The sequence below is a fragment of the Ischnura elegans genome, chromosome 1, assembly GCF_921293095.1.
Source record: "Ischnura elegans chromosome 1, ioIscEleg1.1, whole genome shotgun sequence".
NCBI classification, from domain to species: Eukaryota; Metazoa; Arthropoda; class Insecta; order Odonata; family Coenagrionidae; genus Ischnura; species Ischnura elegans.
The window spans coordinates 118,122,200-118,146,069 of NC_060246.1; the positions used below are offsets into that span (position 1 = coordinate 118,122,200).

Consider the following 23,870-nt stretch of genomic DNA (forward strand, 5'->3'; position numbering starts at 1 on the left):
CAGATAAATAAGGTTACATGGGGGAAAAGACTAAAGGAGGTATGATAACTGGCATGGGATTGGGAAAATGGAGGGCTACAGTTTATCAATCTTAGGATTACAATACTTTGAGTGGTATGAATGAAAAAAGAATTCATTATAGTAGATCGAAACATTTTCCTATCTTGTCTGCTCTTATTTTCCATGTCCCCTTTTTTATGCCTGGCTTCTCGCAAAATTGGCCATCAGATTGTGATTTCTTTTTCATGGGAAGAATTTGCTTTAATGATGAAAGGTCCTGTGAATATGGATCATGATCTTAAAGGTACATTGTGGAGATAATATAAGTCACTGCCCTGCGGGGAGGGGTTAGAGAATACTCCCGCAGCATCCCTGCTTGTCGTAAGAGGCGACTAAAAGGGTTAGGTAATGACTCCAAAGGGGAGAATCATCCCACAGGTTAGTCTTGCCTGTGTCTGGGGTTGTGGCAGCTTTAGGTGGTGGTTTTGGCTGAAAACATCAGGAGTCCATCTGGGTCATCATGATGTGGTTGTCTTTGCAGATAAGTTCATAAGGTAAACATTGCACCCAAATTTGTAATTTGGAATGGTATTATAATGGAATATCCTTTCTAAAACTGCATTTTAACAAGTATCTACTGGTCGTTTTGAATTGTTGTAAATACATACAACATAAGAGGAGATAGAAAAACTTAATTGCTCTGGAACCTATTTCCAACATGCTAACCAGCTCATTGTTAAGCTAACATTTCGGCACATTGGCTGAAAGGCTGGTGCTTGTTCCTCCTCTAATGATCTGGCTTTATTCTTTGGTGGTTTATCTAACCACCTTGTCTTGTTAGTGAATTCTAGATAAAATGTCGTTGGAGGTATAGACTGAATTTGGGTCTTAACTCAGTAATTGGACACGACTTCCTATCCGTTCTTGTCTTCCATACGTAAGGGAAACATTCTTTATAACAAACATATACAATAATAGCAGACTCCAAGGATCCATAAGTTGTGAACTGACAGACGGTTACATCCAGAAGGTGATAGTACGCACACAAGATCTATCATAAGATTAGTAAAATTACAATCAATCCAATTGTGCACATAAATGACAGATTTCTGAATGTTTTTTTTTCCAGGGAACCTCTTCGTACAAGAGGTTCTCTACTTCCTGAATCTTATGGCTGGCATGTTAAAGATATGCTTTGGGTGCAAATTAATTTTTAGTTTAATAACACCTCTCATCACTCTTTTATCGACAAAACAATCATTAAATAAACGGCTAGTATTCAAACTGATAATTGTCTTTGATGCCAAAACACTACAAATCCCCAAGAGGACAAGTTCCACAATTCTCTCCACAAATTATCCCATAGGCTACGCCAGTCTCTTAAAAGTCCTTTGTCCATCCACCAGAAATGGGGAAGACAGGAAGATATTAAAAATTTCTTGTCCCTCTATTTTCATGTAGCAGATATGCCAGAACATAGTTCAAATATTTTGCTTAGTGTCGATATTTTAGTTTTTACTCATGCACATGTTTCTCTCCTCCGTTCCATCGAGAACATTTTACAGTTTATGAACTATAAGGCTTGCACATGGGTGAAAATCTGAAGCTATGCATGGAAACTTATCATTCCAGCAAACCTGAAGATGTATATTTCGAGGACTATGTATTTTTCTAAAACATTAGTTCAAGGCACTGAAAAGGAACGTAACTCTTTTCTGTCATAATGAAGTTGGGATTTCGAAAATAGACGTAGAAATGTTCGTTTCTAAGTGCTCAGGATGCACTACACTTTCATGAAAATAAAAATTTAAAATATGCATAAATGAGAATGAATTATTGTGTCAAAGATTAAAACCGTACCATTTTTTCTTCAGTTCAAATTGTTGGTTGTTCTCTGACCTGCGAATGTGGGGGAAAGGCGATGTAATTCCCTACTGCCAGTAAGTTCAAGTGGGCAGTTTCCAGTTACGGGGTATTTCTGCTTCCTCCTTCAGTGCCTAAATATTTGTGCTGTATGAAAACAAAATTATTACAGTAACTGCAAATACTTGCCAGAGGAAGGTTATTGTAGGAGAATACACTGAGTGAGTGACTGTAAGGCCAATTTTTATCTTTTTTTTCATAGGGCAGGGGACTGAAAATCAAGACAGGGAGCTGAGAAAAATAATGTCAAAAATAAAAAATTTAGGGGTAGAAAATGTGGAGGTAGATATATCACCATGTATAGTCCACTCACCAATGTATACAACTAATATTTCAAAAGTAGTTATAATGAAGAAAATGGGAAATTTATTCACCAAAAGTGTAAACAAAAATATAAAGTAAATAATTTGAAGCTTATTCTTTGTATATATTAGGGCCACTTATAATTACATGTTTTCAAACATGTCAATGGACTTTTCTTAAACGTGACTTGTATATGATCATTCTCTCAATGTTTTTAGCGAACTTAAAATTGATTGAAACAGATGAATGCATATATTTAGTTTGAATGCTAATACCCTTAGTAATGTGTCATTAAACACAATTTGTTTTACATACGGACGGTTGTGGTATAAAATGACCTTTGCCGTCGACGCACCCAAAAAACAAACTAATTAACTCTGTGGGCAAACAATGCTGATGAGACAAGACTCCGGTCTTCCGACAATGTTTATAAGGAATTTTTTTAAATTTCGTCTTGAAGCTCTACTTTCATTCTCTGCCTAAGGAATATGATATAAGGAGGAATGAAAACTCCTAGTACATTGAAATAACACAACTTTCAGGAGATTTAAGTGAGCCAACTTGGCGTCTACCATTTAAATCAAAAACCTTAATGCTCCCACCCATGTCCTTCTCACCCTGTTGTTTTTCGTGTGAGCGATCTTCTGCTAGTCTTGACGGAACTTCAGTGGCTGTAGCGACAAATGAATCTGTATTTGATTCCATCCGTCGTTTTGATAGATTCCGCTGACATCCACCAAACCCTGGCGTTGTTCGGATACCCACTCTCGGGGTCGGTGGTGCTGGCGGTTTGAGGTCCAATGTGGGTGCTGGACCCGCCGCCTGCTTCAGCGGATCTCGGTTCTAGCTCTGTGTATGACGATTCTGATAATGTTAAGACAGGTGATTGCAATGTCAATAACGACGCAGTAGCGGAGAGGTTTCCCATCAAAAACAACCTTTCCCCTCACTCCTCACCCTCCTCCAGCATTCCTACTACGACATGTTTGCGTCACTCATCCCCATCGCTGCAATCCCCGGTTTCACCTCATTGTCATTTTATTAACCGATTCCTCAATGCCCCGTACATTACAGTATCGTATTGTTTCAAATATTGCGGCAGCACCTCCGTCGCCAACTGAGCCCTTCTCTGCACCGCCGCCGCCGGCTGCGTCATGGGCAGCACACACCTGACCTGATGTAGGGTTGCGGCATTCTCGACGACCGACGCCCCCCACACACTCTCCGTGTGCACCGCAACCGCCGGTGTGATTATGTCCGTGATGGTTAGCAGCGCGTCCGTCCTGGCATAAACCACCGTGTTCTGGAAGGGGCCGTTCACCGCTCTGGCCATACATCTCGGTATGACCGTACCCTTAGCCTCGCCCAGCCCCACCCTGAACGTGTTACCGTTCAGTGCATGCTGCTCGCGGATGTGGGCCCTGGCCATCATCTCCAGCGCACCCTTAACATCGCCCACCACCATGCGCCTCTTCAACGCCGCCCTGTAGTTATGGGGTAGCTTGGCGTTATTAGAGGGCACATCCCTTCGGTGCCAATGGCCCTCTGGCACACGCAGATCGTGCACGTCTGCTTAGACTCCAGCTGTGCGGCGCCTCCGGCGCCGATCACCACACCCACCATTTTAGTGACACATTTCTGGAGTAACTTAGAGATTTAAAAAATCACTGTATATATACTAATTGGAAGGAAAAAATCTGGGGGCCATGCGGTTCGAAACCCTAACGGCGGCTGTCATCAACAGTTCATAGTCAAGCACTTTGTCACTGAGCCACCTGTTCTTGTGTGAGAGTTGAGAAATTGGCTTTAAGAGCTCTTGGCTATACAAATATATCACAATTTTTTTTCAAAACATGAGACATGTATACACGTGATAAGAAAGTAACTTAGTTAACAGAATTTTCTGGCCAGACATCACTTTTTGAAGGCATAATTGTAAAGTCCTTATGTATAGGAGAAGACTGTCGAAATACTAATTAGGAAAAATCGAGTTTTGGGGTCTTCGGGATTCGTATCCCTAACAGAGGCTGTAGCCAACGGTTCCGAATCCGCCGCTCTACCACTGAGCCAGCTGATCTTATGCGGAGACACCAAAATAGTAAGGTCTAAGAACGTCCCTCTTATAGTCTTAGTTTTATCTAAAAAAATATTGAAAACGTTGAAAATATTATCACTTGAAATGAATAGGGCATAATTAATTACCTTGTCTGGTACCAAAGAAGTGTACCTTCTCAATCTCCATACCAAAGGAGGTTTTGAATCATACAAATACAGATTTTATATTAATGGTTAGCTTCCAAACCACCTATTACTGTGTGTTCCGTTTCCAAGATCAAGAGTGATATTTTCTGGTTTCCTCGATAACAATGGAGAAGTGGAGAGATACAACATCATACAAGCATCTGGAATCAACAATTTAGAGAATCGTCAGAAAGGCTGACGCTCAACTCCCCATCATTTACCTAAAACTTAATGAGACCATCCAACCTAGAGTTGGTGTCTTCACTGAACCTGATGGATGTGGGAGACGTCTATGAAAACAAAAAGTTCTGGTGATGTACCGGACGCACTTAAACCAGTGAAATCTACCATCTAGGGGTTTTGTCTGAGAGTGAAAAAGTTGATACTGAAAATTGAAGACTATATGTATGTATATTGACAGGAAAAAATATCTTAGAAGAGTTCTTATTCATTTATTAAATAATAACACAAGAGTAAAGGTTTAATTTTTTTATTTTCACAAATTTTGTTTCGTATACACCAATCAACAGGTTAAAACAATTTTTTCTGGTACTGTAGATTACCATCCGTATGAATTTCAATTAAACATTCTTCGTTCATGGTTAATTTCGAGAATGAGGGACACCCATAAAGTTCCAGATTAGCAACACAAACTATCTTGAGAAGAAGACTGGTTAAGAAGGCAGCATTTTGAGCACCCTTTCTGAATAGATATTTAAACTTTTTCGTATATTTGTGAAGTATGCACTCAAATTACTTATAATCCACATCTTCAGAGTATTCACACAAGCCGTGATAGATGTTTCTCAGCAAAGCAGACTTTTGTAAAGAGCAATCTCTGTAGTGATTTAAATAACCACGCATTACAGCATTAATTCTGGACAGCGATGACTGCCAATTCTTTGACAGTAAAATTCCCATCGCTACCCGTGAATCCTTGAAATTCGATAATGGCACTAAACGTGACGCATGTCCCACTAACAAGGTGTAAGTGGCAAGTATATATACGTGGAATCTCGAAGGGGGATATACTTGTTTATACGGAGCTCTTAACCAATGTCTTCAGACAAAGTCCATCCTGACTCTTTAGCTTGAAATTCGGGCTTTTCTTTTAAAAATTTAGAAAATATCTCGTCTTCAATCTGATTTAACATCAAAAATTAGGACTCATTGATTACTAGTCTCAGATGAAGTATCTAGCCCTTCGTTGTCTTCCTTTCGAAATTTGCAAATCAATACAAGGTTAAACTTTATACTCGTGTTCGTCCTTATTTTCTCGTTAATTTTCTCCTTCAGCAGATTTTTATTCCATCGAGAAAAATTGTTCTAAATTTTCTATATCTAACTCAAAGTTACTAAAACTAGGCAGCTTGTAAATATATGTAAGCAACAGGTGCTTATACCACTTGCCAAACTGCATTACCGTTGGGTGGTCATTACACCCGTGTTGTTGTCGGATCACGGAAAACAAGTTTTTCAAGGTATCCTGGTTCAGAACTCTTGATAAGTACATAGTTTTTGGATGCCACAATGATCCTTCATGTCATGAAATAAATTAATCAAAATCCTAATAGTAAGTAATCTAAGGCCTGCCGCTTACAGCCAATGAATTTACTTCTCTCCAGCTTATGCGTAGCATCCTGTAAGAATTGGAGATGGGGTGTCACTCCCCGTAGCATATCCTAATTTATACAGATGGCATGCAATTTGGCTGGTGTTAAAGGCATCAGAGAACAACCACAACATGGTTTGGAAATTTACCCATTGCAGTAAAAGCCGCAATGGCTACACTAACACTATTGCTAAACACTTGAGATGCCAACTTGACTCTAATTTTCTTGAAAGCCTTAAGGCCGGTATTCACAATGCGAGGCTGCTTGATGCGAATGCCTCGCGCCATCTGCCTCAGGGTGAGGCATACGCTCTTCAGCTAGTTTGTAACCACGAACGCTCACTGCGAGCACGCGAACCACCCGCATTCGTAGTGAAGGCAGTAATGCAATATGTCTCTTGTTTCTAGAAATGTGCAAGTTGCTGCCGCTGCTTTTATTGTGATGGCGACGATTATTGGAAAAAAACAACGGAAAAAGCGACGTAAGCGTTGGTGGGTCAAAAAGTTTTATCAAAATCGGTTAGAATATGGAAACAGACTCCTAGAAGACGTGAGATTCGAAGAAGACATGCCAAATTTCTTGCGAATGTCCAAGCAAGATTTTGAACATTTACTTACATTGATAGAGCCTGCCGTGAAAAAAGGTGACTCGTACATGCGAAGTGCTATTACCACCAAGGAAAGATTAGCTCTTACTCTGAGATTCTTAGCTACTGGAGATTCATTTACAAGTTTGCAATACCTCTTTCGTATATCCAAACAACGAATATCTGTGATTGTTCCAGAAGTATGTGATGCACTGATTGAAGCCCTAAGGGACTACATAAAGGTAAGAAAACAATTTAGGTACTTCAAAAGATCAATATATTATAATGTTTAACAATGTAGCTTGCATATTACAACATTTCATGTTATTATATTTGTTCCGGATTTATGTTAGTTAGGTAGTGTAGTAAAGTGTCTTCTTGTTGAGGAGGCCTTGATTCAATTTCAAGTACAGCATCGGAAGGTGGAGGCGTAGGAGTTGGAGGGTAAGTACTTCCAGACGAACTCTGTGTGGGCGTACTGAAAGAACTGTAGTGCCCATAAGTGTTACGGACGTTGTGATTGGGGGTAAATTCTCCAATATCTGCTCTGAACAACACATCTAATATTGCCCTCTTCACATGAGTTAAAGTGTTGGAGTCATATTTCCTCAGTTCACTTGTTACATGCATTCCAAAAGTTTCATAGTGGTCAGTAGGAGTAGCCGATGTCTTTTTCAAAGTGGAGTATGCATTAAGTAGCATTTCATTTTGTGCGTTGTCAGCATCATTACGACGTTTTCTTTTCCTAGCTTGGGAAATGTTAGAAGTAGGCGCCGTCGCTGTACTCGTAGACGCCGCCGTTGCAGTTACAGACGCCATTGTTGTATTAGTAGACGCCGGTGGTTCATCTTCGACCGTTGCGGGTTCATCGACAATAGATTCATCATTGTATGATTCTTCTCGATTTTCCTCAGGACCCCTTTGCGTATTAGCCTGTTACCAAAATAAACATTGTATGTATATAAACATTATATATAATAATATAATATATACGTTGTGATTGGGGGTAAATTCTCCAATATCTGCTCTGAACAACACATCTAATATTGCCCTCTTCACATGAGGTAAAGTGTTGGAGTCATATTTCCTCAGTTCACTTGCTACATGCATTCCAAAAGTTTCATATAAAACATATACATATACCTAAATAATAAACATATACATTGTATATAATAAACATTCACGTGGAACTTTGTGATCTTAGGTATCATCTCCTGCTTGAGAGGATTGGTCAAGTAAGCTAGCTCGCGATGGAGTCATTGGACTAAATTGACTAATAAAATTGTAGCGTGCAAGATTGTTGCTCGTTGACTTCAATAAATATGGAGGGTCAAACATGAAACATCTTTTGCCTTTAAAGTACAGAAAGGGTGCCTGTTTAGTGGCCCCAAGATTTATACCACGGCTCATTGGTGTATGCGTCAGCTCGCGAAACATATTTGAAAGCACTAAATTCAGTGCACAACGCAGCACTGGGGCGTTTCGGACCAGCCCGATCCCCAGTATCTATTCTAATTTGAGATGAAATGGCCCTATTATTGGAGAAATAAAACATACATTTCACATGAGGTAGTTTTAAACAGTTTCAGCTATTTGAATTGGGAGGTGTCAACCCAGAAGAAAGTCATCGGTGGTTGTTCAATGCAACTGCACATGGAAAGTAGCCCAATGACAAAAAACAGTGATTGAGTGAAACGGGCACTTATGCATGGCATCAATACTTGTCATGTCTGGGTTGTTTACAAACATGGACAACTTCTGCACACCGCACATGCATTCATGATGTAACACTAACAAATTCATGTATAAAAGCATACATTATTGAAGATCTTACCATGGAATACTTCATTGGGTGCGTTAAAAAAATACTAAATTGGATTAGTGGATAACTAAAAATCACTGGACTTTGTTGAGTGCTAAATAGGTTATGCCCTGTTCACGGCTCAGTGCTGGCCATTTTATGCATTAATGAAAAATCAATTGATAGGTAAGTAGTTATTATATTTTATTTTTCTTTTTGTAGTATCAAAGTTTTAAGCTTCTTTTAAATGCTAACATAGTTGGTTTTATAATTACTTAATGTTTAATATTTGTTATCTCTTTAAAAAAAAAACCTTTTTTCGTGATTTTTAAAAAATTTCAAAAAGTATACTTTTATGTTTATTGATTTAAACTTACAATTTTTATACAAAATAAGTCATCAATTATAGCAACATGTACAATAGCTTTTGTTCTATGGATCATAAAAAAGTATAGCATCTACTTATGAAAAATTACATTCAATATTCAGTAATCATTTGTCATACACTTTCTTGCTGTGAAACATTCGCCCGGGCAGAATCCCTTATCACAGTCTTTACAATACCAGCTGGTATCTTTCCTTCTGGCTGTTCCGTCTTTTCGCGTACCTTTCTCTGAACAAACGACACATCTTCGTGTAGCACTTTATTTTCCTTCTGGTAAAGGAATCTTTTCAATTAAATGTTTTTCAGATAATCTTGCTAATTGAGAAGTATTCCGTTTCGTAGGGCGATCTTCTATCAGCACCATCTCTGTACACACTTGTATGAAGGATGTTACAGCAAGCCTCTGTTTCTTGATTTTATTATATAGAACGTAAGCATTGCATGTTCCCATTAGGATTTGGTGGAATGCCAGCTTTCGCCACCATCTGAAACTTCGGTGACTAAAACTAGAGTTCAGCCGCGTAGTAAAGAACCTTCTCGGCGAACGGTGGGCGGAGCTAAGGCTACCTACCCCACCTCCCGGCCCTGCTTCCCCTTCTTTACTCTCTCTCTCACACACTAGAGGAGAGGCAAACCGTGTTGCCAAGTTTCCTCCGGCGGATAAAAGATAGGCACGAAACTACATTGTAGCCGCAGTGGAGGGATATAATTTAACCCTTAAGTAGGCGTCCGGGGGACATATACAGAGGAAATAATTCATTTTATACCATTTCTTACCGTAAAACGCCACCAAATTTTATGCAAAGATAAGGATATTCAAGAAAATCAAGTTTATTAGAAATCAACTGTTACATATTTTTAAACAATTATTAAATATGCTTAGAAATGGTGTATTAATTGAGTGATTAGGAGAAATAATTTCCGGAAATGTACAATTTAAAAATACCTAGCCAATTCAAATTGTGCATTCGCTCTCTTCCGAGGATGTCAATGACATGTCGGAGTCTCCACTAGTCTCACTGCCACTGAGTTCCACAATTATTTTGTCTATTTCTTCGTCCATCAGTGCGTCAGTTTTCCAATATTCCTCTTCGATTTTCTTGACGTGTGCGCACACTTTCGTTCATTTCTCCGTGGAATATTCGGAACAAATTTTTTTAAACAATTCCGCTTTCTTGTCCAGTGATGTCGCCTCCAAATTGTGACGCACCTAAAGGAATACAGAAAATGTGTAGTAATTAACAAATTTAAATAGATGTAGATAACATTTGACATAAAAAACAAATTGAATAAATGCAATGGCAGTTATTCTGCGAGATTACCTGTTCTTTGAGGTCACCCCAAACCATTTCAATGGGATTGAGGTCAGGATGTTAAGGGGGTAAACGAATCACTTCGTGCCCAGACTCCCGTAATAATTCGTCGATGACAAATATTTTTTGCACATCTCTAGACTTTGCCAACTGTAAGAGCTGTGGCTTTCTCATATCCAGGGAGAATGGAATATTATTTGTCTTTAACCAGTTCTGCACATCAACTTTCAAGCTTGTCGACGTTGGGCGTTTGTTTTTCTGTACGCAATGGTAGGATGCATTATCCATTACGATGACACTGTTCAGTGGAATATTGGGAATGACTGCATCTGTTAGCCATTTGGTAAAATTTTTGGAGTTCATTTCATCATGGAAATCTCCACTTTTCTGATGTGACTTGAAAATGAGTAATGCATTTTTAATGAATCCTGCTTCACCTAGAAGAAACAAAGCAATCGTGAAAACATTTTCTACTACCCTGACGATAGAATTAAAACAATTGACACTGACGCAATTATGTGTCTAAAAGAGTTAATTTTGCTAATAAACAAAGTATAATTACCTCCAGCATGTGCAATAATCAACCGTCGTCCCTTCCCTATGGGTTCAATCACACCGATCTCTTCACGGGACTGCCAGCATTTTGAACTCACATGATTTTCATGTAAGTAGGTTTCGTCCAAGTAGACGATGTTCTTCCCCTCTTCTCTGCAGCTCCTGATCTTTCGTAAGTATTTCTCCCTCCATGCAGCAATCTCGGGCCTCTCAATTAGGATTTTCCTCTTGGACTGACAGCTTTTCCAACGGAACCCTAACTCCAAAAGTATCTCCCGTAAGTAGGTCCTTTGGCAGTCAAGGATTCCGTCTTCTTTCAACGCTTCCAAAAGGTTCTTCACGGTTGGCAATGTTTTACGAACTGCGTAAAACTCGTGAACTTTCCTACGAATGCAGCATTTTGCGAAGTCGTCCAGCTCTATTCGCTTCTTTCGTTCGCCCCTTTTCCCCTTAGGCGTTGAAAATGACAATTTTCCTTTCTCCTCAGATAATTTTCCTTCGCTTGCAATTCTCTTCACCGTGGAGGCACTAACTCCCGTAGCCTGGCTTGTAGCTGACACCACGTTCAACGTTAGTGCTTCCTCCGATTTCAACTCGTTCAAAAAACGGCTAACTCTATACACGATTTCTCGAGCCTGACTTTTGAGGGGCCTACCTCGGGCAGGTGAAGATTTCGACGAGCTGGCCATTGCAAATAAGCAATACCAGAGTTAAAGAACGCAAACTCAGTTAACAAGAACCAAAGCCGTAAAACCAAATAGAGTAACCGAAACGGAAGCGTAAGTCAAAATATTACTAGAAAGAAACCCAATTCAAAATCCAAAAAGAATGTCCAAAGCAGTGTCAATACGAGAGTTAAAGGACTCAACAAGAACCAAAGCCGTAAAACCAAATAGAGTAACCAAAACGGAAGCGTAAGTCAAAATATTACTAGAAAGAAACCCAAATCAAAATCCAAAAAGAATGTCCGAAGCAGTGTCAAAAGTCAGGCGCGCAAAACCGAGAGAGAACCGTAAAGGCTCAATTACACTGGGCTAGTTTACACGCTACAAGCCAGCTTGTGAGCGAATGAGATTGTAAACTAGCCAAGTGTACTCACCGCACTCGCTCACACGCTGCTTTTAAAAAAGCTCTGAACAAGCTCATGGTGCCGGCGACTTTACACGCTGCTTGTCTGCTTTTGAGCGAATGCGATTGCAAACTAGCCAAGTGTACTCACAGTTGCTTGTGGCGTGTGCACAAGCGACAAGAAGCAGTTGTGTAGAAAATGTCGGAAAAAGTGGTTCTCGCGGGAGTGGTAGTCGTGTCAACAGTGCTAAAAAACGCGTTAATAAGACGACATAGTGCAAAACGAAAAAATAGGAAAGTTTGGGTGAAACCATGGGTAGAAAGACGTTTTCGTTTTGGCGCATCAAGTGCATTAGTTAAAGAATTGAAGAACGAGGACCCTGCAGGTTATAGAAATTTACTAAGAATTAGAGCTGATAAGTTTGATGAACTACTTGAAATGGTACAGGAAATGTTGTCAAAACAGAACACAAAGTTGAGGATGGCAATCCCCGTAACCACAAAACTAGAGATAACATTACGTTATTTAGCGACTGGTGATTCGTTCAAGTCTCTAAAGTACTTATTTAGAGTACCAGAAACAACAATATCAAAGTTCATACCCTATGTACTTACGGCAATTTGTTGTGTTCTTCGACCATTCATCGAGGTAAGTGAAAATTTCTTATGATAATTATATATAGGCCCTATATACACACTCAAGAGTTTTTCTATACCCGAGTTGAAAATGAAAGCAAAAAATGGGTAAAGCAAAAGATAAGTACAGTATTTTGTAATGTTTAAACATCCTAAATTAGAAATGGTTGTTTTTTTTCGGAATGACCCTTTTAGATTAATTTTCACATCCCTTGTTTTGATAATAGTATATTTCATCACTAGGTCCAAAAGTGACACTTTTTGATACGAGCTCATGGCCGTGGCCATTTTTGTGTGAACCGACAACAACAGCTGGCAGAACTGAAATACACAACAGAAGTGTCAAAAGGTCGTTGCCCTCGACATATAAAGATCATCAAAATGATGTTTATTTACCTAGGGAGAAAAAGAGCCACTTTAGCACTTCAACGCTAGTGTCATAAACAGCTGTTTTTAGTGCAGAATGACAAAAATTGGTTTTAAAATGACGTAATAATTATAAAAACACATTCCAAGTTTTAAATTATATAATAAAAAATTTTTAATGAACAAAAATTCTGTTGACAACATGAAAATTAATACAGTCGTTTAATACACCATTTGTCCAAAGCACAAATTCTGTTGACATGTGAAAATTAATACAGCTGTTGAAATGTTGAAAACGACTGCAAAACTGATCATCTCAATATGTCCTCGCCATCATGGGATTGCCTTGAGCTACTGCTTGCCTCGTCGCTAGAAGCAACTGATTGAGGATATTCAAGATATCTACCGAATTGTTCTGGAGCTGTTTCACTGTCCAATAACTGTAACTTACTATTGGTGATACACTTTTGTATTTCTTGTTGTAGTATGATGGCTGCTCTCGTAGGTAACTGACGCAATTCAGCAGCTACATACTTGCCAAACTCGTCATACGGCTTGTCCACAGTAGTTTTGTTTGCAATTTCATCTAATTTTTGAATAGCTTGCGATATTTCTTTGTCTGCTACATCTACAGATTTTTTTAATTTTTTTTTAGGCGGTTCAGGTGGCTTCATTATTGGAGACGATTTGGTGATGTTGTTCTTGGCCGGCGTATTTTCTGGTATACCAGGCTCATCAGGATCAGTTTCTTCTTCTACACCTTGTTCTGAATTTTCAGACTGGTTTAGGTCCTGAAAAGAGGCACAACAATTACAACAAAGACTGTACTAATATGTTACTTACTTATTTCAGCTGGAAAAGAAGTTATAATAAATTATTTTCGTTTTTCAGATGCCCAAAACTGTTGAGGATTGGAAAAAAATTGAAAAGTTATTCCTCCAACGCTGGAATGTCCCCAGATGCTGTGGGGCGATTGATGGCAAACATGTGGTCATCAAAAGACCTCCTTGTTCAGGTTCAGAATACTTCAACTACAAGAAAGCGTACAGTATTATACTTTTTGCAATGGTGGATGCTGATTACTGTTTTACATATGTAGACGTAGGAGGAAATGGCAGAGCGAACGACAGTGCAATATTTAGGGATAGTACTCTCAACATTGCAATTGAAAATCAAACCATTGGGTTTCCTGAGAACTCTGTTATCATTGGAGACGATTCTTTCCCATTACGCACTGATCTGATGAAGCCTTTTAGTAAGCATGGACTCAGTGATGAAGAAAAAATATTTAACTATCGGATATCCCGAGCCAGGCGAGTTTCAGAAAATGCTTTTGGCATAGGGGAAGGTGTTGTACCTTGGAACAGATTTTGGTTTTTTAATCATTTTGATACTTTAAAGGAGAGGTCGGAGGTTCTGCCTGTTTCCATTCTTTGGTACCACTATTGTATATGTTTTCTAAATGCCATTCAGATAAATAATAAACAGATCCTTAATGCAATCATTTAATTTTGATATCAATGACATGTGTTCCAAGGTACAGTGACTTCTTGTACCTTGGAACATCTCATGTTGTACCTTGGAACATGGCTTGTATAAATCTGGCAAACGTATTAGCAGTCCATCTAATCTTTTAATATGAAAACATCTATACTCATACAAATACTAAGTGAACATTTAGCAAACGTTATGTCCTAATTCATTGAGTTTAATTCTGGTACATGAAAAAATCCTCTTTTTGAAATTTGCCTTGGAGAGTTAATACCACCTAAAATATCTTCCCATGGATATATTAAAATGTCTTCTTTCTCTGGCCATTTCCATGACTTTTTTGATTTTGTCATTGAGCTAATGGTTGCCCCATCATCATTAACATTGATTATTTTCCCAGGATACAATTCGTTATCATATGTAACTGCTACAAACTGCCCCACTGCACGAACAACACTTTTTAGAGGAAGAACATATTTCATGCTTTTTTCTCCCATACCCACTGCAATGGCATTTTCTTCGATTTTGTCTTCAGCATCTTGTTCAAGTATTTCTTGCACACTCACTTCTTTATATGAAGAATCTTGACAAATCACCTGTTCGCACTCGTCCCCACTATCGTCTATTATCAACTTACGTTTAACGGGCTTTTTCTTCTTACTGATACCACTTGTTTTCTGTGCTGCAATTTCCTCCTTGTTGGGTGTGTCTGTTAGAATTCTAGATTTTCCTTTTGCTCTTCCTTTAGAAGTCCCCTTCCTAGGCAGCGCCTTTGGAAACGGTCTGATCATCACTGGTGAGATTGTAGGCTCTTCACTTGTTGAAGGTTTACTCACCAATTGCAGTGGCTCATGCCTTTCTCCTGGATTCAGTGCTGGATCGGGACGGTCTGAGACATACGAGGAAAGAAACTCATCTTCCTGAAAAATGTCCTCATTCAGTGGCGAGATGCCAGTAGCACTAAAACCACTCAGAATGTTGCTGGTAGTAAAAGCAAGAGGAAATGCTCTGCCCACCAATTGAGCAACATCATACACTGACACAGATTTCCCTGGGTTGGAGGACATCCAGTTATTCATTGCCCTATTATAATGCATCTTGAAAGAACCAAAAACTGTCCGATCTAGAGGCTGAAGTTTATGTGAAGTGTGTGGAGGAAATGTGATCATAATTATTCCTGAAGCTCGGGCCTTCTCAATAACTGGGATATTCACATTGCTATCATGGTTGTCAAGGAACATGAGAATTGGTTCCTCTTTTGAAGGCTTTGCATGTTGTATGAAATGATCTAAAAATTTCAAGAATAGACTCTCATTGGACCACCCGGATGGGTTAGCACCTCCTATGCTACCTACTGGAGCTCCAGTTAACATGAAATCCTTGAAATTTACTCTCGGAAACACAAACATAGGAGGAATGTGATTCCCAACAGCGTTAATTGCAGCAATCATGGTCACATTCTGTCCCCTTTCTCCAGAAGTCATACTTCCCAACTGTTTTATGCCTTTTGGAGCCACAATTTTCGGTGGTACGTGGACCGTTGATAGCCCTGTCTCATCCACATTGTAAATTTGATGTGCAGGAAATGGACCATGCTTTTCCAGAACAGTTTTAACATTTTTAAAGAATGCTTGTACATTGAATTTATTAAAGCTTGTTGATCGAGCAAGAGACGTTGCTTCAGGCTTCCGAAGTGCAACCGAAGCTTCATGTTTCTTCATAAAATTTCTCATCCATTCACCTCCGGCAGTTTGGTTTTCATCCCACTGTTGAGGATATTTAACTTTGTTTGCTTTAGCATACTGGTATGCAAGCTCCCGTATCTCCCATTTCGTTAACCCATAATGCAGAAGAGCTGCCTGCTTTATGTAGTCAAGCAGTTCCTCCTCCATTGTAATATTAAAAACTTGTTTTACTGCATTTGTTGCTTCATATTTATACACATCTGAACCTGACTGTTTATGAATTTCAATATGTCTGTGTAGTGTTCCCAATTTTACTGTAAAATCTGCACATGCTTGCCGCAATGACATTTCACCATTTATGACTGCCATAACTGCACATTCAATATTTTCTTTTACAACTGCTGATCGTTTCTTACCTTCTTTACTTCTAGGCATATTCTGGCCTAACCTAAAACAAAATAGATACTGGTATGTAGCTTCATCATAATTGTCTTTAGTAAGTAATTTACAAAAATGATTCATGTTAGTGTACCTTGGAACATGTTCCAAGGTACACTAACAATAGTGTTCAGAGGTACACCAACTACAACATTCATTTCCAAACACCGACTTCTTCATATAAATTACAACAATTAACATTAAAATAAGTAGTAATAGACACAGTTATACTTACAGTTTAAGAACAACTAGATGAAAATTCACTAACAATCGTGATGAAGATTCAGTCAATCGAAAATACTATCTCTGAATAATTACTTTTTCGCCACATAAAATTCAACTGGAGTTTACATCAAAACTTGTAAACATCAGGCAGCCATTTCAAAACAATTGAGCATCTACTGGAGGTAGCTTCACATAGTTCAAACCATTCCCACTAGATGCCATGGTAAGTACTAAATATCTTCAATGTTCCAAGGTACAAGTGTTCCAAGGTACAACACCTTCCCCTACTAACCTGGCGTTTTCGAGTGTTCTCCCGACCAATTCAACTAAAAACCGACACAGTTGATAGAGTAGTTTGGGCTGCCTGCAGTTTGCATAACTGGCTTCGAAAAACTTCCCCAGGCTATTACTGTCCACAGCAAGCAGTGGACAGAGAAAATTTGTACACAGGAGATTTTACACCAGGTCAATGGAGGCAAGAAACTAACATAATACAACCAGTAAACATACGAGGCAATAGCAATGCAAGTAAAACTGCTATGGAAGTCAGACAAGATTTCATGAAATACTTCACGGAAGTTAATCCTCTACCCTGGCAATGGGAGAAACTTGGACTAAAGAAACCTTAAACAATGTATCTGAGCACCAAAAAATCATTTGTACTATGCTACATTGATGTGTTAATAAATTTACTTACCAAATTTGATGTACTGCTTCTAGTTGCCAAAACCTCACTCCAGTAACTTGCTTCGTTGAACCACTGTAGCTTAGGTACATACAAATCATCCGTCCCACAGCCACTCTTCCTGCTTTTCTCAATTTTAGCCAATTCTCCTCTATAGACATCTTTGAGGGCCTTTATTTTAGCCTTAACCTGCTTCATATCCATTGACCCTAACAACTTATGTTTTTCCAAATCAGCCCCGCACGGGGGGAGGAGAGTTATCTCTTCCTTTGGGGAGTCGCGCCCCCACGGACCCGAGCCCACCGAGGAGACAAGCTCGTAAAAAAACCCCGTCGCTCGCTCGGATAGTGTCCAGACAGCATGTGACTCTGCTGCTCTGAGTAGCCGTAAGATCTGGCGTCCAGAATCACCCACGTGTTTGCCGTGCGTGGAGACCCGTACGTGGGGGAGAAGGGGATCCTGGTGGGTGAGCTCTCCGGCACCCAGCTGGGCGTCGGATACCCGGTATGGGCCGGAGTTCAACACCCCACTTCGGCCCTGGATTCCCCGCAAAACGGGCGGCCGAGAAGAGCCCAGCTCGGTCAATCGGCTCCTGGCGGCTGGGGAGCTTGGCGGCTCCTTCCGAGCGCACGCCAGGACGGGTTAGTGCTGGAGATATGGGGGTCTCCGTAGGGCGGCTGAAGGCGTGTGGGTTCGGAGGGCCCCCGCGCTGGAGGTTCTAACCCGAAAGAGACCCCCTTTCGAAGGTTCCTATGTCCCTTGGGTAGCCCTGGCGACCACACCGAATCTCGGTGTGGCGTCCCGAATGTGTGGCTCCGTGGTGGGTGGGGAGCCCAGGGGATGAAATATAACGTAGTATGGAGTCTGAAATTCTTCCTCCACCAAAGAGATCCCGCCCGGACACGGGCGGAGGAGAACAGTTATTCGAAAGAGCAAAACGGTTTCTGTCATTGAAATGCTCCAAGGACGGCGAAAATTTGAAAAAGGTTTCTCCCTTCTTCATTAAAAAAGCACTTCAAGCCATCATTCCAGGAGAGCCAAACTCAGTAAAGAAACTAAGAGATGGTTCCCTACTAATCGAAACAGCCAATAACGTACAAGCCGAAAAATTGTTAAAAGTAGATAAGTTGCACGATATACCAATCAATGTCGAGATCCACCGTACTCTAAATACATCTAGGGGTGTGATCAGCCACTACGACCTACTATATGTCGAACCAGACGAAATTAAGAAGGAGATGGCTTCCCAGGGTGTCATTGATTGTCGACGACTTACAACAAAGCGTAACGGTGAAGTGATTAATACTACCTCGGTAATCCTCACGTTCGGTTTGGATAAAATCCCGAGCAAAGTCTACCTAGGCTATGAATCGGTACCTGTGAGACCTTTCTTTCCCAACCCGATGCGTTGCTTTCAATGCCAAAAATTCGGCCACATCGCACCGCGATGTGAGGGCAAGAACACCTGCCCGCGCTGTGGCAAGGACAAGCATGACGGTGAGAAATGTTCATCGGAGCCTTTCTGCGTCAACTGCGAGGGCACGCATCCATCGTACTCCCGAGATTGTCCCGTCATGAAAGATGAAAGGAGGATAATGGAAATAAAGACCCTGGAAAGAATCCCCTATTCCGAGGCACGAATGAAATACCGGTCACAGATGGCCCCAACATTTTCAAAATCGTATTCGCAAATAGTCGCAACCACCACTAAAAAAACTACATGTACCATCTCTACTCAGACTTATAATGATTTTCGCATTGAGAGCACGAAGATGCCCATACGAGAACAAAAAAAAACAGAAAAGCAAATTAATAAAGTCACAGACAGGAAAAGTCATTCTAAGGCGGTTTCCCCTAAGAAAAACCCAAAATCTACTTCTGAGGATGCTGGGAATAAGCGGGATAAAACACCCCCACCCACATCCTCTAAAGATGCACAATATGATGCCATGGAAGAAGACCTCTGTGTCTCGGACACAGAAGTGTTCCAGGCCAGGATAAAGCAGAGGAAACAGCGGTTAAAACGTTGATCCTCCGCTCACTGTGTACATACGTACATTTCCAGATTTTAACCTATTTATTTATTTATTTATTTATTTTAACAATTTAAACCATGAATTTTATTCTACAATGGAATATGAATGGTTTTTATAGGCACAAGGAGGAGCTGGTTGTTTTAATTAGAGACTATAACCCCGTCTGCATATGCCTGCAAGAGACGCATTTTAAGCTGACAGACAAGACCGTTTTAAAAGGTTTTAAAATTTTTAGACTTGACGACACCAGTGGTCAGCGAGCCCAGGGTGGAGTGGCAATTGCTATTCGGGAGGCCCTATACACCTCACGAGTGCAATTGGACACTCCGCTGCAGGCAATTGCAGTGACAGTACACGCACCCGAGGCAATTACTCTCTGCAACGTATATCTGCCGGAAGGTGCACCTGTGAGTCGAGTTAATTTAGAATCCCTCGTTCGTCAGTTACCTCGGCCCTATGTTTTAATGGGTGACTTCAACGCACACGACACCCTATGGGGTAGCACAAGAACTCAGTGCAATCAAAGGGGACACATAGTCACAAATTTTATCAATGACCTTAACTTGTTTTTACTAAACACCGGTGAAAAAACTCGATTCAACAGCTTCAACGGTACCTTCTCGTGTATCGACTTAAGTATTTCGACAGGTGGCCTAATGCGTAGGCTTGAGTGGTCCGTACATAAAGATTTATGCGGTAGCGACCACTACCCTATTTTAATTACTAAAGGTGGCGGTTTTATCCACCGTCCGACTCAACCAAGCAATTGGGTTGTCCGCAAGGCCAATTGGTCTCTTTTTAAAAGAAATTTTTATTTTAACCACGACGACAATGTGAATGGTGTGGGGAACATAAAAGTACTCACAGATAACATTCTAGAAGCCGCAAATTCCACCGTACCCCGTTCTAAATGCAAATCTCACAGGCCCACAGTTCCTTGGTGGAACGAGGAGTGCGCAAAAGCTATACAGGTGCGAAAGAGGGCACTCCGAATATTTAGCAAATATCCTACGGCGACAAATCTCACCGCCTTCCGGCGCCTCAGAGCGAAAGCTCGGCAAGTGGTTAAGGAGGCCAAGAAAGCTTCATGGGAGGAGTTTGTGTGTTCTATAAACCACAGGACTCCCATATCCAACATCTGGAGGAAGATTAAAAGCATCTCTGGCTCTAACCACAACCCTGCAATTTCATCCCTGAAGGAGACTGACCGAGTTCTGACGACACCTCCCGAAATAAGCGAGTGCTTTGGACGTCGACTCTCGGAGACGAGTCGTAACGGCAGCTACGACGAACCATTTAGAACACTGAAAGAGCAGAATGAGACGATACCTCTTACCTTTAACCCGAGAGACTCTGGCGAGGTTTACAACGACCCCTTTTCTCTGTGGGAGTTGACCTCCGCCATCCTCGAATCCCGTGACGGCTCACCAGGAATAGATAAGGTGCATAACGCTTTTCTAAGAAATCTTCCCAAAGAAGCACTCCCCCATATGCTGCGATCCCTTAACCAAATTTGGTCAGAGGGTAGTTTTCCAGACCCTTGGAGGGAGTCCATAGTCGTACCCATCCTTAAACAAGGAAAAGATGGATCGGACCCAAACAACTATAGACCGATATCTCTCACCAGCTGCGTATGCAAGGTGATGGAAAGAATGGTCAACCGTCGTCTCGTTTGGTGGTTGGAGCGGCGGAACCTTCTTTCGGATATCCAGTGCGGCTTTCGACGGGGTAGGTCAACCTCCGACCATCTCGTCAGGACTGACAGTTTCATTCAGGAAGCATTTCTCTTGCGGCAAAACGTAATTGGCGTGTTCTTCGACTTAGAGAAAGCGTATGACCGTGTTTGGCGGTACAAAATTCTGAAGACACTTGATAAATGGGGGTTTAAAGGAAATCTACCTATTTTCATTAAAAATTTTCTGTATGCCCGAGTTTTTAAAGTTAGAATAGGTGAATATCTATCTACCTTATATCCACAAGAAAATGGAGTACCCCAGGGGTCCGTACTGAGCGTGACCCTATTTGCCATTGCGATAAACGATGTGACCGAGTGTATCCGCTCCCCAGTTATGGGCTCCTTGTTTGTTGATGACCTCGCTATTTTCTGCAGGTCATCAAAATTAACGAATGCCTCTAGGCTGATCCAGCTGACTCTGAATAAGCTCTCCGTTTGGTCTCAGAGGAATGGATTCCGTTTCTCTACTGAGAAAACGAAATGCATTCACTTTTACCGAGGACGGGGTGTACAAGCCCCACCGTCCCTATATCTCAATGGTAATGAGCTTCCTTACGTTGAGAACGCCCGATTTCTGGGTATGACATTGGACCGGCGCCTGAATTGGCGCGAACATTTCCGAGCTCTAAGAGACAAATGCTTCAAAGTTCTGAACATTTTACGGTTTCTGTCACATTCGACATGGGGCGCGGATCGTACCTCAATGCTTATGCTGTATCGAGCATTAGTACGTTCAAGGCTAGACTACGGATCGATTGTGTACTCATCCGCCCGTGAGACCTACATGAAACCGCTCTCGACGGTTCATAATACGGGACTGCGTTTAGCAACCGGTGCCTTCAGGACCTCCCCTGTCTTGAGCATTTACGCCGATGCAGGAGAGCCTCCCCTAGTCAATCGCAGAGAGACGTTGATGTGCAATTATGCCACAAAAATTTTATCCGCGCCGAACCACCCCTGTTTTAACATTATTTCTCACCCACTGCTTTTAGACCTTTTTAACCGAAAGACAAGATCCACTAAACCTCTAAGTGTTCGCTTCAGAAACCTAATCGCAGAACGCAATTTTACCTTGCCCGCCACGTACCCCACTGGGTACAGCAACGTGCCGCCGTGGTTAATTCCCCGGCCAGCTTTGAGACTTGATCTTACTCGCTGCTCTAAATCTACTACTATGCCGGGAGAATACCAACAACTTTTCAAGGAATTCCGCGCCGAAAACTCCGAATCTACGTTCGTGTACACTGACGGTTCGAAATCGGATACCGCCTGTGGGTGCGCTGTGGTATCCCCATATCATGGAGTCCTTAAGGCAAAATTGCATCCGTACTGTTCCATTTTTACGGCTGAGCTCACTGCCATTAGGATTGCTCTCCGATCCATTAAAAACAGTGTTGCGTCATTTATGATCTGTACAGATTCTTACAGTGCTCTCCAATCCATCTCTCTTTATTCTCCTTGTCACCCCATTGTTCAGGACATACAAAGCACTCTGTTATCCCTGAGTAAAAAAGGGACCACTATAAGCTTCGCTTGGGTCCCTGGACATGTGGGCATACCAGGGAATGAGAAAGCAGACTCTGCAGCCAAAGATGCGCTCAGGTCTCCGGATACAGATTTTCAGTTAATGCCAGCGGAAGATTTAGGGAATGCCATGAGGGGTATGATTAGACAAAATTGGAAGACGCAATGGCTCGAAATCCAAAATAACAAACTTCGGGAAATAAAGCCCGTAATAACTGCGTGGCAGACCTCTATAAGAAATGTCCGCAGGGAGGAAGTGGTTTTAACACGCTTAAGAATTGGTCACTGCTTATTAACCAATTCATACCTCTTCACCGAAGAGAGAATACAGCCCCAATGCTTAAATTGCGATTGTCCACTAACAGTGCGACATATCCTGACGGACTGTGCAAGATATCGTACTGCACGGGTGAATCACAACCTCGGAGTCAACCTAGCTGAGGTACTAGGAGACACTCCCGAAAACATTTCCCGACTGATAGCATTCCTACACTCAACTCGACTTTTCAATAAAATATAAATGATACTCTTGTAAATTATTGACACGTTAATTTCAGAACGGGCCTAATCCCCTTTATCAATACCAGTCAGTGAGTGGTGCAAAATGGCCTTAGCCGCCGACGCACCCTATAAAATAAACACTACTACTTTTCCAAATCAGACATGAGTTGTTGAAACAACGTATCTCTCAACGATTTATTGCAGTAGTCTTTATGTTTTACGTTCCACAATGCAGCATACGGTTCATAAACTTGTAAAAACAAAGAAATATTACTCACATTCCACTTCATGATGGGCACTGCTTGCACACTACAGAACACAAACCACTAGTAAACACTCAACCGTACGGATGAAGGCAAAAACAGGTGGTGTCCACACGCTAGCCTATTGGCTACTGAGCGAGTGGAAAAAACCCAGTGTACTCGGGAACAAGCTCACTCGCCAACAAGCCAGCTTGTTTAGTCGCCGGCGCGTAGCGTGTAAACTAGCCCAGTGTAATTGAGCCTTAACGAATAGAGCTGGCAACAATAATGAAGTGACACGGGTAGGGGAGGCTCGGCAGGGGAAGGAAGGAGCCTTGAGTGGGGGTAGCCGAGGACAGAGGGGGTGCGCGGAAATTTTCGCGCAGGTTCTTTTCAAAGCGGCACATCTATAGCATAGGACATCCTCTGGTCACTTAAGTCAACTCCGTATTTATGTTTATTTTAATCTATCACACATAATGGTCTGGTTTTTTCTCTTCCTCTTTTGTCAGTATAAG

At 41.2% G+C, this 23,870-nt stretch overlaps 2 protein-coding genes across 4 annotated transcripts; one reads left to right on the forward strand and one right to left on the reverse strand.

Annotated features, from left to right (window-relative positions):
- The first annotated feature begins 353 nt into the window (after nucleotides 1-353).
- Nucleotides 354-15,183, forward strand: LOC124168812 (protein ANTAGONIST OF LIKE HETEROCHROMATIN PROTEIN 1-like). Its single transcript, XM_046547132.1, has 2 exons — nucleotides 354-6,908; nucleotides 13,682-15,183. The coding sequence occupies exons 1-2, from the start codon at nucleotides 6,471-6,473 to the stop codon at nucleotides 14,297-14,299; spliced, it is 1,056 nt and encodes a 351-aa protein (XP_046403088.1). The 5' UTR covers nucleotides 354-6,470; the 3' UTR covers nucleotides 14,300-15,183.
- LOC124168791 lies at nucleotides 9,127-23,572 on the reverse strand. Of its 3 annotated transcripts, none has more exons than XM_046547120.1 (4): nucleotides 23,258-23,572; nucleotides 17,327-17,537; nucleotides 10,175-13,581; nucleotides 9,127-10,062 (listed from the first exon to the last, which is right to left on the reverse strand). In XM_046547120.1, exons 1-3 carry the CDS (start codon nucleotides 23,398-23,400, stop codon nucleotides 13,102-13,104), a joined length of 834 nt encoding a protein of 277 aa, XP_046403076.1. In that variant the 5' UTR covers nucleotides 23,401-23,572; the 3' UTR covers nucleotides 9,127-10,062; nucleotides 10,175-13,101. The 3 variants fall into 3 exon arrangements, with proteins under 3 accessions (XP_046403076.1, XP_046403068.1, XP_046403060.1); XM_046547112.1 differs by lacking the exon at nucleotides 23,258-23,572 and having other exon boundaries at nucleotides 10,175-10,602; nucleotides 10,728-13,581; nucleotides 17,327-17,536; XM_046547104.1 differs by lacking the exons at nucleotides 17,327-17,537; nucleotides 23,258-23,572 and having other exon boundaries at nucleotides 10,175-10,602; nucleotides 10,728-13,688.
- Nucleotides 23,573-23,870: the final 298 nt, after the last annotated feature.